The 17,785-nt window shown below is 43.7% G+C and overlaps 2 protein-coding genes across 8 annotated transcripts in view; one reads left to right on the top strand and one right to left on the bottom strand.

Annotated features, from left to right (window-relative positions):
* Positions 1-17,265, bottom strand: part of LOC121584738 (citron rho-interacting kinase) — a 116,394-nt gene extending 99,129 nt beyond the window's left edge. For all 4 annotated transcript variants that reach the window (XM_041900811.2, XM_041900813.2, XM_041900812.2 and 1 more), the window contains exon 1: positions 16,760-17,265. The gene's annotated coding sequence lies outside the window, so the exon portion shown is untranslated. The remainder of the gene's footprint in view (positions 1-16,759) is intronic.
* Positions 151-10,879, top strand: LOC121584739. 4 transcript variants are annotated; one of them, XM_041900816.2, is made up of 12 exons: positions 2,310-2,381; positions 2,779-2,883; positions 3,281-3,384; positions 3,782-3,886; positions 4,284-4,388; positions 4,543-4,609; positions 6,344-6,497; positions 6,782-6,818; positions 6,921-7,231; positions 7,645-10,225; positions 10,411-10,492; positions 10,658-10,879. In XM_041900816.2, exons 3-12 carry the CDS (start codon positions 3,289-3,291, stop codon positions 10,822-10,824), a joined length of 3,705 nt encoding a protein of 1,234 aa, XP_041756750.2. In that variant the 5' UTR covers positions 2,310-2,381; positions 2,779-2,883; positions 3,281-3,288; the 3' UTR covers positions 10,825-10,879. The 4 variants fall into 4 exon arrangements, with proteins under 4 accessions (XP_045081648.1, XP_045081647.1, XP_045081649.1 ...); XM_045225713.1 differs by lacking the exons at positions 2,779-2,883; positions 3,281-3,384; positions 3,782-3,886; positions 4,284-4,388 and adding exons at positions 151-219; positions 1,775-1,879 and having other exon boundaries at positions 2,277-2,381; XM_045225712.1 differs by lacking the exons at positions 2,779-2,883; positions 3,281-3,384; positions 3,782-3,886; positions 4,284-4,388 and adding exons at positions 1,482-1,573; positions 1,775-1,879 and having other exon boundaries at positions 2,277-2,381.
* Positions 17,266-17,785: the final 520 nt, after the last annotated feature.

The following is a 17,785-nucleotide window of genomic DNA, read 5'->3' as shown; positions in this document are numbered from 1 at the left end:
ACGTCATGTATATGATGTCTTTATGTGAAGGTTAATGTCCATATTGACTTCAGTTCATTGTGTTTGAGGACGGTTCACGGACAGGTTTTCAACGGATTAGATTAGATTAGACTAGTTTAACAGTTACAGAGCCGCTACAGTAGGCTATAAGAACAGCTATAGTATCAGAGGCGCAGAGCCTTCATTAACGGGATACGCATAATGGCTGACGACAGCCAGGTAAGGTTCATTTTAGCCTAGGTTTTTGAGTTTCGAGCAGAAATCGATAACGAGCTTTAGAGTTTTCCTAATTCAATCTTGTTCTAATGGCAGTTCTGCCTTAAGGGCATAAACTGTGGTTGATATTAGAAAATAAGTATGATTGGAAGTTTAGGCAAGTAATTCCAATTGGGTAATTGTTGTGGGATGTTAGCATGCCATACTGCGCGTGTGGTAGTCGTGCCATGGAGGATGGTGCAGGCCGGCAGGTTGCTACAGTAGCCTAGTAGCAGATGGGGATCTGATCTGGCTGACTTGTTCGACTGAATTGCTCCTTGGCTGTCCATAATGAGCCCAGTGAGCAGGATGTGTAGCTGAAATCTTCCTCTGCAATAATTAGCTCCCAGAGCAATTACAAAGCGCCATTACAACTAGCAAAATGACAGTCAGTCACCTCTAAGCAGGACTCAGTAGAAACGCTATGTGTTAGATTTGTCCATGTCTTGCGAAATTAACCTAGCTACCATAACAGCTGGGTGAAATGTATACTGCAGTTTTAAGGGATCTCTCTGAAGGTTTTAGATGATACCGTGGTGCTTCGCCCTCTGGATGAAGAACCATACATCTCGTCTTGGCTTCATTGCGTGATTATTTGGGAAACTTTGACAAGCCCTTTGTGTTGATGGATGGATGAAAATAATGTAATTATAGTATCGTTATACATAGGCTAGCAGGAAAGCCCCATGAGATACCCATAGAACTGAGCCCTGCTCCATTTCAGCACCATGGCATGGTCCACTAACGCCTAGAAACTTGTCAGCGCTATGCAGCGGACAGCTCCATAGTGCTGAAATAGTTTGAGCCCCCTAGAACGTCATTGATTTTAAACTGATTTTAAAGTGCAATTTATTATAATGTATTGCATGTCCTAGTTTTGCAGCTTTGCAACCTCAGAATTATCGCTAATGGATTGCAGCGAGTTACGTTGTTGTGCATGGTGATGATGATGCCTATGAAGAGGATGAGGATGCTTGATAAACCATAAATTAAACGCAAAAACGTGACACTTACAAATATTTTCGTTTGGCAGAACTTTGACAAGCTATGATCTCTTTTCTGATGACATTGACAATGCGTATAGACATAAGACTTAGGCCTAATTGTGACATCATGTGTGTATGCCGTCTTTGAAGAATGTCCTTGCTTCAGCCAATCGGAAACGAGTATTCAATATCGCTTTGGTATAATTCAAGGATAACGTTCATATTCATTTCAGTTGTCTACGGATGGTTCACTGATGTGTTTTAAGAGGTATTAGTGTTACCTCTAAATAGCCTACTACAATAGGCTACACATCATGTCTGATGACAGCAAGGTATGGTTCATTTAGCCTATTTTGAGTTAAGAAGAAATTACTAACAATATCTTAGGCCACTACCACAGCAATAGGTCTCACTGGTTTGACCCATGGACTAAAATCTGACCACTATTGCCATTTTGTGTAAAATAGGAGTGAATAAGTTGTTTCATAAAGTCACAACCTAGGACTGATATTGACCTCTCATTTATCCACCAGAGCGTGAAATGGGAGGATCCCCCTGATGATCAAAATAAAGTTGTGGAGGATATGAAGGATGAAACAGAGACACATGAGACTAACAAGAAGAGGACAGGAGGCAAGGTAAGAAATATGCTGTCCTTTACACATCCTCTGCCTACTTAGGCACAGATCTAGGATTAGTTTACTATCACTAAATCCTAACCTTTAAGCATTAGGAGGAGACGCTACACTGACCTTAGATCTGCTATGAGACCTATAATATTTTGTCATGTAGGCCAACTACAATAGGCTACACATCATGTCTGATGACAGCAAGGTATGGTTCATTTAGCCTATTTTGAGTTAAGAAGAAATTACTAACAATATCTTAGGTCACTACCACAGCAATAGGTCTCACTGGTTTGACCCATGGACTAAAATCTGACCACTATTGCCATTTTGTGTAAAATAGGAGTGAATAAGTTGTTTCATAAAGTCACAACCTAGGACTGATATTGACCTCTCATTTATCCACCAGAGCGTGAAATGGGAGGATCCCCCTGATGATCAAAATAAAGTTGTGGAGGATATGAAGGATGAAACAGAGACACATGAGACTAACAAGAAGAGGACAGGAGGCAATGTAAGAAATATGCTGTCCTTTACACATCCTCTGCCTACTTAGGCACAGATCTAGGATTAGTTTACTATCACTAAATCCTAACCTTTAAGCATTAGGAGGAGACGCTACACTGACCTTAGATCTGCTATGAGACCTATAATATTTTGTCATGTAGGCCAACTACAATAGGCTACACATAATGTCTGATGACAGCAAGGTATGGTTCATTTAGCCTATTTTGAGTTAAGAAGAAATTACTAACAATATCTTAGGTCACTACCACAGCAATAGGTCTCACTGGTTTGACCCATGGACTAAAATCTGACCACTATTGCCATTTTGTGTAAAATAGGAGTGAATAAGTTGTTTCATAAAGTCACAACCTAGGACTGATATTGACCTCTCATTTATCCACCAGAGCGTGAAATGGGAGGATCCCCATGATGATCAAAATAAAGTTGTGGAGGATATGAAGGATGAAACAGAGACACATGAGACTAACAAGAAGAGGACAGGAGGCAAGGTAAGAAATATGCTGTCCTTTACACATCCTCTGCCTACTTAGGCACAGATCTAGGATTAGTTTACTATCACTAAATCCTAACCTTTAAGCATTAGGAGGAGACGCTACACTGACCTTAGATCTGCTATGAGACCTATAATATTTTGTCATGTAGGCCAACTACAATAGGCTACACATCATGTCTGATGACAGCAAGGTATGGTTCATTTAGCCTATTTTGAGTTAAGAAGAAATTACTAACAATATCTTAGGTCACTACCACAGCAATAGGTCTCACTGGTTTGACCCATGGACTAAAATCTGACCACTATTGCCATTTTGTGTAAAATAGGAGTGAATAAGTTGTTTCATAAAGTCACAACCTAGGACTGATATTGACCTCTCATTTATCCACCAGAGCGTGAAATGGGAGGATCCCCTGATGATCAAAATAAAGTTGTGGAGGATATGAAGGATGAAACAGAGACACATGAGACTAACAAGAAGAGGACAGGAGGCAAGGTAAGAAATATGCTGTCCTTTACACATCCTCTGCCTACTTAGGCACAGATCTAGGATTAGTTTACTATCACTAAATCCTAACCTTTAAGCATTAGGAGGAGACGCTACACTGACCTTAGATCTGCTATGAGACCTATAATATTTTGTCATGTAGGCCAACTACAATAGGCTACACATCATGTCTGAAGACAGCAAGGTATGGTTCATTTAGCCTATTTTGAGTTAAGAAGAAATTACTAACAATATCTTAGCTCACTACCACAGCAATAGGTCTCACTGGTTTGACCCATGGACTAAAATCTGACCACTATTGCCATTTTGTGTAAAATAGGAGTGAATAAGTTGTTTCATAAAGTCACAACCTAGGACTGATATTGACCTCTCATTTATCCACCAGAGCGTGAAATGGGAGGATCCCCCTGATGATCAAAATAAAGTTGTGGAGGATATGAAGGATGAAACAGAGACACATGAGACTAACAAGAAGAGGACAGGAGGCAATGTAAGAAATATGCTGTCCTTTACACATCCTCTGCCTACTTAGGCACAGATCTAGGATTAGTTTACTATCACTAAATCCTAACCTTTAAGCATTAGGAGGAGACGCTACACTGACCTTAGATCTGCTATGAGACCTATAATATTTTGTCATGTAGGCCAACTACAATAGGCTACACATCATGTCTGAAGACAGCAAGGTATGGTTCATTTAGCCTATTTTGAGTTAAGAAGAAATTACTAACAATATCTTAGCTCACTACCACAGCAATAGGTCTCACTGGTTTGACCCATGGACTAAAATCTGACCACTATTGCCATTTTGTGTAAAATAGGAGTGAATAAGTTGTTTCATAAAGTCACAACCTAGGACTGATATTGACCTCTCATTTATCCACCAGAGCGTGAAATGGGAGGATCCCCCTGATGATCAAAATAAAGTTGTGGAGGATATGAAGGATGAAACAGAGACACATGAGACTAACAAGAAGAGGACAGGAGGCAATGTAAGAAATATGCTGTCCTTTACACATCCTCTGCCTACTTAGGCACAGATCTAGGATTAGTTTACTATCACTAAATCCTAACCTTTAAGCATTAGGAGGAGACGCTACACTGACCTTAGATCTGCTATGAGACCTATAATATTTTGTCATGTAGGCCAAACATAAGTCCAGTGGCCGTGCCAAGAAGACTTCAGTGGAGGAGGACAGCAGCATTGGTGCAGGTCTGAGATTACTTTATGTTGGATGCAGGTTATGTTCAAAGTTACATACACTTAGTCATTAAAACTCATTTTTCAACCACTCCACAAATTTCTAGTTAACACACTATTGTTTTGGCAAGTCGGTTAGGACATCTACTTTGTGCATGACACAAGTAATTTTTTACAGACAGATTATTTCACAATTCCAGTGGATCAGAAGTTTACATACATTAAGTTGACTGTGCCTTTAAACAGCTTGGAAAATTCCAGGAAATGATGTCATGGCTTTAGAAGCTTCTGATCGGCTAATTGACATCATTTGAGTCAATTGGAGGTGTACCTGTGGATGTATTTCAAGGCCTACCTTCAAACTAAGTGCCTATTTGCTTGACATAATGGGAAAATCAAAATAAATCAGCCAAGGCCTCAGATAATTTTTTGTAGACCTCCACAAGTCTGGTTCATCCTTGGGAGCAATTTCCAAAACGCCTGAAGGTACCACGTTCATCTGTACAAACAATAGTACGCAACTATAAACACAGTGGGACCACGCAGCCGTCATACCGCTTAGGAAGGAGACGCGTTCTGTCTCCTAGAGATGAACGTACTTTGGTGCGAAAAGTGCAAGTCAATCCCAGAACAACAGCAAAGGACCTTGTGAAGATGCTGGAAACAGGTACAAAATTATCTATATCCACAGTAGAATGAGTTCTATATCAACATAACCTGAAAGGCTGCTCAGCAAGGAAGAAGCCACTGATCCAAAACCGCCATAAAAAAGCCAGACTACGGTTTGCAACTGCACATGGGGACAAAGATTGTACTTTTTGGAGAAATGTCTTCTGGTCTGATGAAACAAAAATAGAACTGTTTGGCCATTATGACCATCGTTATGTTTGGAGGAAAAAGGGAGTAGCTTGCGAGCCAAAGAACACCATCCCAACCGTGAAGCAAGGGGGTGGCAGCATCATGCTGTGGGGGTGCTTTGCTGCAGGAGGGACTGGTGCACTTCACAAAATAGATGGCATCATGAGGAAGGAAAATGATGTGGATATATTGAAGCAACATCTCAAGACATCAGTCAGGAAGTTAAAGCTTGGTCGCAAATGGGTCTTCCAAATGGACAATGACCCCAAGCATACTTCCAAAGTTGTGGCAAAATGGCTTAAGGACAACAAAGTCAAGTTATTGGAGTGGCCATCACAAAGCCCTGACCTTCAATCCTATAGAAAATCTGTGGGCAGAACTGAAAAAGCGTGTGCGAGCAAGGAGGCCTACAAACCTGACTCAGTTACACCAGCTCTGTCAGGAGGAATGGGCCAAAATTCACCCAACATATTGTGGGAAGCATGTGGAAGGCTACCCGAAACGTTTGACCCAAGTTAAACAATTTAAAGGCAATGCTACCAAATACTAATTGAGTGTATGTAAACTTCTGACCCACTGGGAATGTGATGAAAGAAATAAAAGCTGAAAGAAATAATTCTCTCTACTATTATTCTGACATTTCACATTCTAAAAATAAAGTGGTGATTCTAACTGACCTAAGACAGGGAATTTTTACTAGGATTAAATGTCAGGAATTGTGAAAAACAGAGTTTAAATGTATTTGGCTAAGGTGTATGTAAACTTCCGACTTCAACTGTATATAGGTGAAAGCAATATAGCTGTCCAGTGCAATCAAATCATTACGGGTGAAGGAAATTAGGAATAAAGTTCAGATTCAACTTCAGATTTCTCTTTGCGGTTTCCCAGAGTCTTCTCAGACACCCAGGTGTGGTTTCCGGGACAGGGGATCTATCCTTGAGCAGCTGGAGAAGGAGGCTCAGAGTACTCTAATGCCTTCTCTCAAGATTGGGACATGCTGTGCACCAATCCTCCTCTCCTTCCTGAGGAGTCTAACTGATGAGTAAGTCTCATGTCTTTCTCCAACCTCACATACAACAACTCTGAAATTATAGTCATAGTGCACCTTCTAACCACAAATGTGATTTCAACCACTATACCTAACCCTAACATCACCGTAAACATACCCCTAACTCTTCCCCTAAATCAAGAACAAAATGGCTCATGTACTTGCTAATAGCTTAATTAAATACACTTGTATTTTCCCTAACATGGCTATCTAGTGACTCCACTAACTCAACACCAGTGTGCAGTTAAAATATGCTTCATTTCTTGTATTTTCTCTAGCCAATGGAGAGTGATTCAGCATGGCATGAAAAACAACGTAAGTCTCTCCACATAAGGTTCGGTCAAAAGTAGTGCACTATATAGGGAATGGTGTCATGGAATGGCTTGATTGACAAAAACATTACTCTGTTGGCCATAGCTGACGTTCGAGCAGCTCTCCATGCTGTGTCTGAAGATTATTAAGGTCGTGACCCAGACGGCCCTCCGCATTCTGCTACCAGCGCTAGCTCGTATCATGGGGGTGAACCTGAGGAGTAGGGCAACCTCCCCAGAATCTCTCTGCTCTCTGACAGGGTATGAGGACTCCTTAGGCAGCCTGGATGAGTGTGAGAAAAGGCTGCTGATCAGTGAGATGAACTACTGGACTAAGGATAGGAGGAGGAATGGCAGTGCAGGGTGCCGTCAAAAATCCACTCGCAGAACCTCATCACCATGCTTCTCGCCTAAGAGGTATGTTCACAGCAATATTTCAACTTAATGATTGCAAGCCCTGACCCATACTTATCATAAATTATTAACTTGGAATTCACACCTTGTAGTTTTAAGGTCTGGTCAGAAATCTTGCCCCTGGGGGGGTGGGTCCAGGTGAAAGTAATTGTTAACTGGGTAAGCCATAAAGTAAACTATGAATAAAGAGATCAGGTACATGCCTTTCAGAAATAATCCAAATCTGATGTTGTACAAACATCAAAATCAGGCAAAGAAAATTGTGTCAGTTGGCTTTAGGCTTCTAGAACTATGCTGGTATAAGAAGTAAGCCATCATTGCTCTAATTTGGTCTTCAGGCTCACTAATGACCCAGATTAGATACCAGTTGGTCACATTTGCATGGCATAAGTGGTGTTTGTGTGTTGATCTTCAAGGTCCCAGACCTCATTGCAGAGCTTGCCTGCAACTAGAGAGGCTCCCCTCATGGAGGATCCTCTGAAGGCTCTCTTTGGGGTAACGAAAGAGAGCCTCCTGATATCCCTGGTTGAGGGCCACTCCAACCCCACCTCCTCCAGCTCCTCCCAGCTGAGCTGTGCTATTGCAGGGGAGGTAGTACACCAGCTTAACTCAGGCCTTTCAGTGGCCATTCAGGCCAGCTCGGGGAGTTGCCCTCCTATGGACAGTCAGGATATAGCAGCAGGCAGGGAGGTCATTCGTGTAGCCTCGGTGCTGATCCTGGCCGAGCTACAGAGCCAAACATCTGAGCCAGAGTGGGTAGGGTTTATCGAGCCCCTCATGGACCCTGTGACCGACGATGTGCTGGATGCCATTGTCAGCACAATGGACAAAATGGCACAGGACTACAACATCCTATTGGATCTGGCCAAGAAGATGAAAATCTTGGGGTCAACATTTCTGACCAATCTTCAATGTGACCTTGATGTTGAGTGTCCATCTGGGAAAGAAGGGACCACTCACTTTCTCAAAGAGACTGGATCATCTACCAGTGTGGTAGCCAGAAAGCTTCAGACCCTCTCTAGCCCCAACTTTCAGTCTAAAGCCCTCAAGGCGGTGAGCACCATCCTTACACGGAAAGTCAGCAACTCTTCTGGCATGGCTCCTTCCTCTAGGCCTTCTAGTGCTGCTCCCAGCATTACTGAAGCTCCCCTGAATCCCAGCTGCACAGCCCTGACATCTGTAACCTCCACTGCCACAGAGATTGTTAAGGCATATGTGGGAGGCATGGAGACGACCGCATCATTTGAAGGCACATGTGAAGCAGTTGATAGGCCAGTTCCTCTAAATGACCACAAGACAGGGTCTTCACAGAAGATAACTTTCTCTCCAGCCCACACACTCTATGCCTCTTTTCAGGAGTCTTCAGACACCCTGGAAAAGGCAACTGTTTCAACTGATGAGGTCCAGTTACCCAGCGCCAAACTTAGTAGAGTTCCCAGTGAGAGCCAACCAACACCCGCTCTCTGTCTCTCCAATCTGGATACCAGTACTCAAGAAGTTCTTAGCAGTGTTGTTTCCATCTACAAGTCAGAGTTATCAAAAGTGGAGAGTAAATCATTGGCCGTTATCAGTTCATCTGATGAGTCCCTGGAGGCTTGTTGGTTTGTAGATGGTGACTATACTATTTCCCAGTCACCTTCACCCAATAAAGATTTGAGTGTGACTACTCAATATTCTCAACTGAGCTCAGAAGAGCGTGTCAGAATCACACAGTCCTCTACTAGTCTGATTCAGAGCATTAAGAAGCTCTCTAGCAAGGACTTTCAGACTCAGGCAGAAGAGGCAGTGAGTAAAGTGCTGATGAGATCCAGTCATTCCTTTATCACACAGATCAGCCATACTGGTCTTCAGAAAAGTCTGCAGGCTGGCTTATCATCTAGCTCGCCATCAGAGATTGCCTCCATGTCCTCTCAGGATACAGCCTCTGGATTAGTGGAAACCTTTGTCAAAGGCATGGCAACTATTTTTCAGAAAAATGAGTCCACTGACACTAATTGGCAAACAGAGTCTGTGCTACTGGAAAGAAGTGGGAGAGTTTCGCAGTACTCCCACGGGGGCTCCCAACTGGATGATACTGAATTGAGTGTTAAAATATCAGAGAAGAAGCTTTGGTCAACAGCTAAGACCATCTGCGTCAGTATGAAGAACAGACTTAAGGATTTCTTCACAGGACTGAAGCCATCCAGATCCGAAAGGACAGAAAATGCTTCTTCCAAAGAGACCCTTGGAGAAATCCTGGTTGCTATCCAGAGTGAAATCTCAAACTTAGGGCGAATTAAGGATTCCAGGGAGCTCCTTCAGATCAATGATATGGTAGGAACTATGCTGAAGGAGGTTGAGAAAAGTGAGGATGACAGTGAACAAGTCTGCCAAGACATCCCTAGAACCTGTTCATCTTTGCCCACTTCCTCAAAGGGTCGTCGTTCCTTGTCCAGCTCTTCCATGGGTCCTAGGTCAGAATGTGAGTTAGAGATCAACCTCCCTGGCACTCCCATCCCTGATGAAGTGCCTGATGATGTGACCTTCCCCATCGTCAGGAGCTCCTGCATCGACACCAGGGACTCTATAATGCCAGAGATTTCTACGAGTGACCTAAGGACAAAGACGATGACACACACAGATGAACCCCTGAATTGTAACAGTCCAATGACTGACAGCAGCCGACCATCGAGTGCTAAAGACTCTTTTCGATCCTCCACTCTGTCTTTCACCAGCAAGGGAACCTCTTTGGTACCAAAGGGAGATGGGATTGACATGGAAGAGAAGGACTCTTATAACACCCTCCAAGCAGCTATGGCCTCCCAGGACCCTGCATTTGACAGAGTCCTGGTAAAGTCCTTGACCCAGCAGCTGGTGCAGGGATGCAAGGAGGCGTCAAGACCAGCTTCTGCTGCAACAAACCCAGCAGACCAGGCTGAGACAGAGAGGGGGGCTGAGCAGAAAGCAAGAAGGAGCTTCCTTTGTTTTTCAATGTCCAAACTCAGGATCAACTTCAAGGTATAGCAGGGAGTTAGCCGTCGGTTTTTGTTCCAGTTAGGGCTGGTGTTATTGATGTGGCTATGATGAGACAAATACATGAGATAAATATGTTTTATTCATCACTATATTGTTGCCTTGGATTCGGAAGTGTTCCGTTTATTTATATATTCTCTGTACCATTTTCTTTACCTTTCTCCTGTTAGCGTTCCAAGAGAGGAAACAAAAAGGACTGCCATTCAGTCCAGGAACAGACTGAGATTCCCTCTACTGGTGGATATTGCAGAGGTAAGGATGTTTTAGAGCTCTGCTATAGCTTGTGCTTTTGTTTAGGTGTGTGTTAGAAACATAGAGTATGCTACCAAACTCAAAGCACTGTTATTTTTCAAAGTTATTATACTGTATTTCTCTCTCTCGCACCCCTTACCCCACCCATTTCTCTTGTGTTTCTAGCCCCACACATTGAGGCTCATGGTGCTGAATCTCCAGTTGGAGAGGTTTCTCCCTCCATCTCTAAGCCTATCAAAAAAACTCTCCCTGATCGTCAGGGTCTTCTCAGCAATGATGAAGCCATTCAGGCACTCCACCAAGAAGAACCTGTAACCTGTTACGCTGCATGAATAAATACTTTTGTAACAGCAATACTTTTGACAAGAGGAATCTCTACATGTCTACCCTTTCAAAGTCTATATGATCAAATAAATGCAAATTATTTTACAAGAGTTTCACATGTTTTGGATGATTGGTAGCAAAGAAGCAGCTTTTCTCACATACTTTCTGGTCAGATAGTGGAAGAGAAATGCACTAGTTCCCCCTTGGTTACACATTTATTGGGCAGTTTTTGAGTTGGCAGGACTTCAACCACAGCTTGTCTCTAATACAATAGCTGGTGCATAGACAGATAACCAGATGTTCTCTATTAATTTTAGTAATTAATTCTATTAAAGTTAGATTGATAAGAGCTTATTAACAGCAAGGGGAAAACACATAGAGGAGAATTATCTATCTGCAGCTAGATCAACTCCCTGAGATGTTTTCTGTATGTTGAATAATGTGTGGTATGAGTCAGTCCTTTTGCAGGGGAGGAAAGCACAGAGAGGTTTCATCCCAGTCATGGTGTTGCTCTACATTCAGACTGCAGGGTGACCAGGGGCCACTGGTGGTACTGTAACATATGGGCTGTAGGCGGCAGTGAATCACTAACATGTTGCAACAGTACATCAGTGGCACAAATTCTGTTGTGATACCCGTTCTAGTTCCCCTACCTAACCCTATCAGGTCCAATCCCTAAACCCTAAAACTGACACTGTGATAAATCCCTGGTCACGACATCAGCAACTCAGTAAACCTGATGCCATATGGGTACATTAATTTGTACCTCAGACAGACTCTTTACAAAGGAACTATTCAGATGTAGAGACATCACACAAAGAGGATCAATCGGCAGAGATAAGCAGGCTTTTGGAAATAACACTTGAGGGTATTGGAGAGCTACAGCAGCAGAGCTCTCCTCTCATCACGACTCACATTAACATGCATGGATTTGCGCTAGAGCACAGCTACACCACCTGGCTCTATCTGCTCACCGCCTTTAGCCCATTCTCTTTCTCCAAGTCACATTTCACACTGTTTTGCGCCACCTCCTGTCTACAGGTAATCACAAGTGCAAATACACATATTCCTCTCTTGCCAATTCCTCTTGCCTACCCCACACTTCTGTTATTATATGGATACTCCCTAAATACGTTCCATATATTCCATATACAGTGCCTTCAGAAAGTATTCACACCCTTTGCCTTTTTCAACATTTTGTTGTGTTACAGCCTGATTTTAAAATTAAATTGAGATTTTGTGTCACTGGCCTACACACAATATCCCATAATGTCAAAGTTGAATTATGTTTTGAAAAATTAATTAAAAATGAAAGCTGAAATGTCTTGAGTCAATAAGTATTCAACCCCTTTGTTATGGCAAGCCTAAATAAATTCAGGAGCAAACATTTGCTTAACAAGTCACATAATAAGTTGCATGGACTCACTTTGTGTGCAATAATAGTGTTTAACATGATTTTTGAATGACTACATCATGTCTGTACCCCACACATACAATTAAATGTAAGGTCCCTCCGTTGAGCAGTGAATTTTAAACAGAGATTCAACCACAAACACCAGGGATGTTTTCCAATGCCTCGTAAAGAAGGGCAACTATTGGTAGATGGGTAAAAATAAAAAACAAAAGCAGACATTGAATATCCCTTTGAGCATGGTGAAGTTATTAATTACACTTTGGATGGTGTATCAATACACTCAGTTGCCGGAGAGGAATGAAACCGCTCAGGGATTTCACTACGTGGCCGATGGTAACTTTAAAACAGTTACAGAGTTTAATGGCTGTGATAGGAGAAAACTGAGGATGGATCAAAAACATTGTATTTACTCCACAATACTAACCTAAATGACAGAGTGAACAGAAGGAAACCTGTACATAATACAAATATTCCAAAACATGCATCCTGTTTGCAATAAGGCACAAAAGTAAAACTGCAAAAAATGTGGCAAAGAAATGAATACAAAGCATTATTTTTGGGGCAAATCCAACACAACACATCACTGAGTACCGCTCTTCATATTTTCAAGCATGTTGGTGGCTGCATCATGTTATAGGTATGCTTGTCATCGGTACGGACAAGGGAGTTTTGTAGGATAAAAATAAATGGAATAGAGCTAAGCACAGGCAAAATCCTAGAGGAATTGTCACGATCGTCATATGGAACAGACCAAGGCGCAGCGTGATGAACAAACGTACTTTAATTAGTTAAAGTTTAAACACAAAACAAGAAACGACTCGTGACGTCCAACGGTATCAATGACCGAACACGGAACAAAAACCCACAAACACAAAGGGAAAACAGACAGTTAAAATATGGCTCCCAATCAGAGACAACCAGCCAACAGCTGACACTCGTTGCCTCTGATTGGGAGTCACTCAGGCAAACATAGAATACAACAAACTAGAATGAACACCACAGAATGAACACACCCTGGCTCAACATATAGAGTCCCAGAGCCAGGGTGTGACAGTACCCCCCCCTAAAGGCGCGGACTGCGACCGCGCCTCAACTAAAACAAAACAGGGGAGGGCTGGGCGGGCATACCTCCTCGGCGGCGGTTCTGGCTCCGGCCTTGACCACCACCCTCCAATCAACCCCCCATAGCGCCCCTGGTCCAGTCTGGCCCCGCTGGCTGGAGCTGAACTTGACACTGGTGGAGCGGATTGCTCTAGCTCCGGCGCGAAGCATCTGACATGTGCCGGACCAGCCACCGGTGGAACAGGCACGGCCCGTGCCGGACTGACGACGCACACCACTGGCTTGGTGCGGGGAGCAGGAGCGGGCCGCGCCGGGCTGACGAAACGCACCACTGACTTGGTGCGGGGAGCAGGAGCGGGCCGGACCGGGCTGACGAAGCGCACCACTGACTTGGTGCGGGGAGCAGGAGCGGGCCGGACCGGGCTGACGAAGCGCACCACTGACTTGGTGCGGGGAGCAGGAGCGGGCCGGACCGGGCTGACGAAGCGCACCACTGACTTGGTGCGGGGAACAGGAACGGGCCGGACCGGGCTGACGAAGCGCACCACTGACTTGGTGCGGGGAGCAGGAACGGGCCGAGCTGGGCTGACGAAACGCACCACTGACTTGGTGCGGGGAGCAGGAATGGGCCGGACCGGGCTGACGACGCGCACCACTGACTTGGTGCGGGGAGCAGGAACGGGCCGTGCCGGGCTGACGAAGCGCACCACTGACTTGGTGCGGGGAGCAGGAACGGGCCGTGCCGGGCTGACGAAGCGCACCACTGACTTGGTGCGAGTGGCAGGAACAGGCCGGACCGTACTGGGAACACACACCACTGGCCCTACGTGGGGATCAGGAACAGGCCGGACCGGACTGGCAACACACGCCAGTACCTCTCGCCGTGCCTCTACATCCTCCTTCCCCCTGGTGACCAGTGACTCCCGTAACCTGGCGGCCTCCTGCTGCCCCGTCGTCCACGGCGTTAGCCCCCCCCTAAAAAATTTATGGGTTTCACTCCTACCCGTGGCCAAGGCCTCCATCCCTCTTGCCAGACTCGCACTCATCTCCTCCCAAGTCCATCCTCTCTCCTCGTCACGCTGCTTGATCCAGTCGAGGTGGGTTTTTCTGTCACGATCGTCATATGGAACAGACCAAGGCGCAGCGTGATGAACAAACATACTTTAATTAGTTAAAGTTTAAACACAAAACAAGAAACGACTCGTGACGTCCAACGGTATCAATGACCGAACACGGAACAAAAACCCACAAACACAAAGGGAAAACAGACAGTTAAAATATGGCTCCCAATCAGAGACAACCAGCCAACAGCTGACACTCGTTGCCTCTGATTGGGAGTCACTCAGGCAAACATAGAATACAACAAACTAGAATGAACACCACAGAATGAACACACCCTGGCTCAACATATAGAGTCCCAGAGCCAGGGTGTGACAGGAATACCTGGTTCAGTCTGCTTTCCACCAGACACTGGGAGACAAATTCACCTTTCAGCAGGACAATAACCTAAAACACAAGGTCAAATATACACTGGAGTTGCATACCAAGAAAACAGTGAATGTTTCTGAATGGCCGAGTTACAGTTTTGACTTACATAAATCGTCTTGAAAATCTATGGCAAGACTTGAAAATGGCTGTCTAGCACTGATCAACAACCAACTTGACAGAGCTTGAAGAATTTTAAAAATAATAATGTGCAAATATTGTACAATCCAGATGTGCAAAGCTCTTAGAGACTTACCCATAAAGACTCACAGCTGTAATCGCTGCCACATGTATTGTCTCAGGGGTGTGAATACTTACTGTATGTAAATGAGATATTTCTGTATTTTATTTTCAATACATTTGCAAAAATGTCTAAAATCATGTTTTCACTGTCGTTATGGGGTATTGTGTGTAGATGGTTGAAAATACATTTTGGATTCAGGCTTTAACACAACAAAATGTTGAATAAGTCAAGGGGTATGAATACTTTCTGAAGGCACTGTATGGATATATTTTATCCTAAATATATAGCTATGCCCCTTACTCAGTCCACTCCCTATACCCCTCTATGCACCATTTGGAACCCCTATAAACCCAACTATATCTGTCCCTAGTTAAACCGCTCTCTATACAAACCACATCTGTCTTTGTGGAACTTAGTCCATTGAAAATACAGTAATATACCTTCATCAGCCACCTAAGTGTAAGACAGAGGGGAAAGGCAGATATTTCATAGTAATCATCATACATTTTTAATGATGACCATTTAAAGCAAGTATTCTGAACCAATATGATTAATATGTATGTATTGTAATAAAATTGAATGTGGGCCATATAAAGAAACAGGAGCTGCCACCTGCTCTGAGAGGAACCTGAGGAAGAAGTGAGAGAGAGACAACTGTTTCCACAGAAATACATTTTCTCAACATAGCCTTGGTTGATAATTTCCGACTTTTCTGCTTTTCCTTTTTTTGTTACAGAATATATTTTTTATAAAAAGCATGAGCTGGCACACACCCAAAAAGGTTGGTAGAGGTGCTGACTAACGGTTAGTAAACTGTAGGCTACAGAAATAAAGAGAGTCGCACCCTCTATATGCAAGCTCCCAGAAATGTATTGGGTAAATCACTAACGTTTCGGCTTCACCCTGAAGAAGGCACAGTGATGCAGAAACGTTGGTGGTTTACCCAATAAATTACTTGGAGCTTGTATATGGAGTGTGCGACTCTCTTTATTTATTTTTGCCACACAGGCCTACCAACGCACACATTCAACTAACAATAACTCACCAAGTGCCTTACCAATGGCAAACTCAGGACACAAATCAAAGTTTTGTGGCCCAAAATCCGTGGCAAACTATTCATGTGATTCACGATTGAACTCTCAAGAGAGATGATTCTTTGTTCTACCAAGCTTCGATCTAACCTGCACTGTATGTTTATTTCCTACATGAACTTCCTACATCGAGATCTAGGCAAAAGAAAGCCATCAGAAATAAATGAGATTCAACACAGATTATTTCAGAATCCTTTGAAGAAAACAGTACATCATAACAGAGAGAGGCATCAGAATGTGAACGATGTGATTCCCCTATGAAGTTGGAGATCTACTGTATGAGAGGAGGGATGCTACTGCACATTGATGCTGAAGAAGATGGGTTAACAAAGACACACATTTAATGTTAACACAGCATCTCAGTGTCGTGACAATAGAAGACTCTTCCCTACCACAGGAGCAGGCACCTGTGCTATAGCGCTATCACATCTGACTAAAACTCCCCTGTCATAGTATAACCACAAATCAATCAATGTGAACAACATGCTGAGATGAAGAGATGGGCAAACAAAAGCAGAGCAGTTGCAGGCAGTTAATATGTGCTACACACATAGTCTTGATGTTACACACAGTCTTCGTTGTTACTCTGTCAGTGCTATCAATACCACCCTGTTATCAGTTAAAGATTCCTTCAGAGCAGTACTTACTCAGACCTGGCCGTTGCTGTCAGTGCCTTTGCTGAAGAACCACTTTAGAGGGGGCATGTCCTCAGCCAGAACGCCCGAGCTTGTGGGGTCTTGCTGGGCAGCCACCGGCCAGTAGGAGGGGCTCGCTGGTTCATCAAATCTGGGGATGTCATCTTCACTGTAGAGAGTAGAACCAAAGGCAGGAGAGATAGATTTGAGCAGTGAGAGCGAGTGAAGATTAGCACACAGAGAGAAAGAGTGGAGGAGAGAGGGAGGGAGTGGAGAGAGGGAAACTGCATTGTATAGTAATGCAGTAGACCAGTGAAAACACAATCGCATAGACATGCAGGGAAGCTCTCGCTTCCCCACTCTCTATTATTTTATCTCTCGCTTGCTTTTTCTCTCTCCCCCCACACTGCAGTAGCTCCAGCTAATCACAGTAATATATGCAGCCTGAGTCACTGCCTAAACTGTGTGTTCTCTCCTGCATAACACAGGCATTACAGTAACAACAACCACTCCACAGAGACCCCAGTTATTTTTCAGACTTCAAACACAGAGATCTATCTACCTAACATAGTCTCTCCTATCACACTGCTATCAAATGTCAAATTTAGTGGAAGGCAAAGTGGTCCTCTAACTGATAATACTATTCTTTGCTATAGAAAAATCTAAAGCTACTAGTTCTCCACACCTGCTCCAAATCAACTACAGTTTATGAATACACTTCAAAGCTCAGCTGTTCAGACATGCTTTTAAGCTGTATTAGAAATTCTACAGAATTGTACAGAAAGTCGTGATGAAGCAAATTCATCACATAAAGATAATCCCTATGTCACGGTCATGCTGGTTGGGCTTTCTGTCACTGTCTAAGTGCTGAGATGAGCAAGACACATACACGTACATACGGCCAGAAGCGCACAGACATCACCCTGGGGTCTCTGAGATCCCGGCTTTGGAACAGATGGCAGGACCTGTCCTGGCAAGCAACACTCCATCACAGCAGTAGAGAAATGAAACAGCTCGGCCAGTCCAGGTAACCAATCA

This window comes from Coregonus clupeaformis, chromosome 16, assembly GCF_020615455.1.
Source record: "Coregonus clupeaformis isolate EN_2021a chromosome 16, ASM2061545v1, whole genome shotgun sequence".
NCBI lineage: Eukaryota > Metazoa > Chordata > Actinopteri > Salmoniformes > Salmonidae > Coregonus > Coregonus clupeaformis.
The sequence above is the reverse complement of the archived record's forward strand: the minus strand, read 5'-3'. Positions and strand labels throughout refer to the sequence as shown.

What these genes read in the sequence shown, in the direction of transcription:
- LOC121584739 (XM_041900816.2), top strand. Translation starts at nt 3,289, where the DNA reads ATGGGAGGATCCCCTGATGATCAAAATAAAGTTGTGGAGGATATGAAG. An exon ending in GGACAGCAGCATTGGTGCAG is followed by an intron (nt 4,610 to 6,343) that starts GTCTGAGATTAC and finishes GCGGTTTCCCAG; the next exon opens with AGTCTTCTCAGACACCCAGG. An exon ending in CTGAGGAGTCTAACTGATGA is followed by an intron (nt 6,498 to 6,781) that starts GTAAGTCTCATG and finishes TATTTTCTCTAG; the next exon opens with CCAATGGAGAGTGATTCAGC.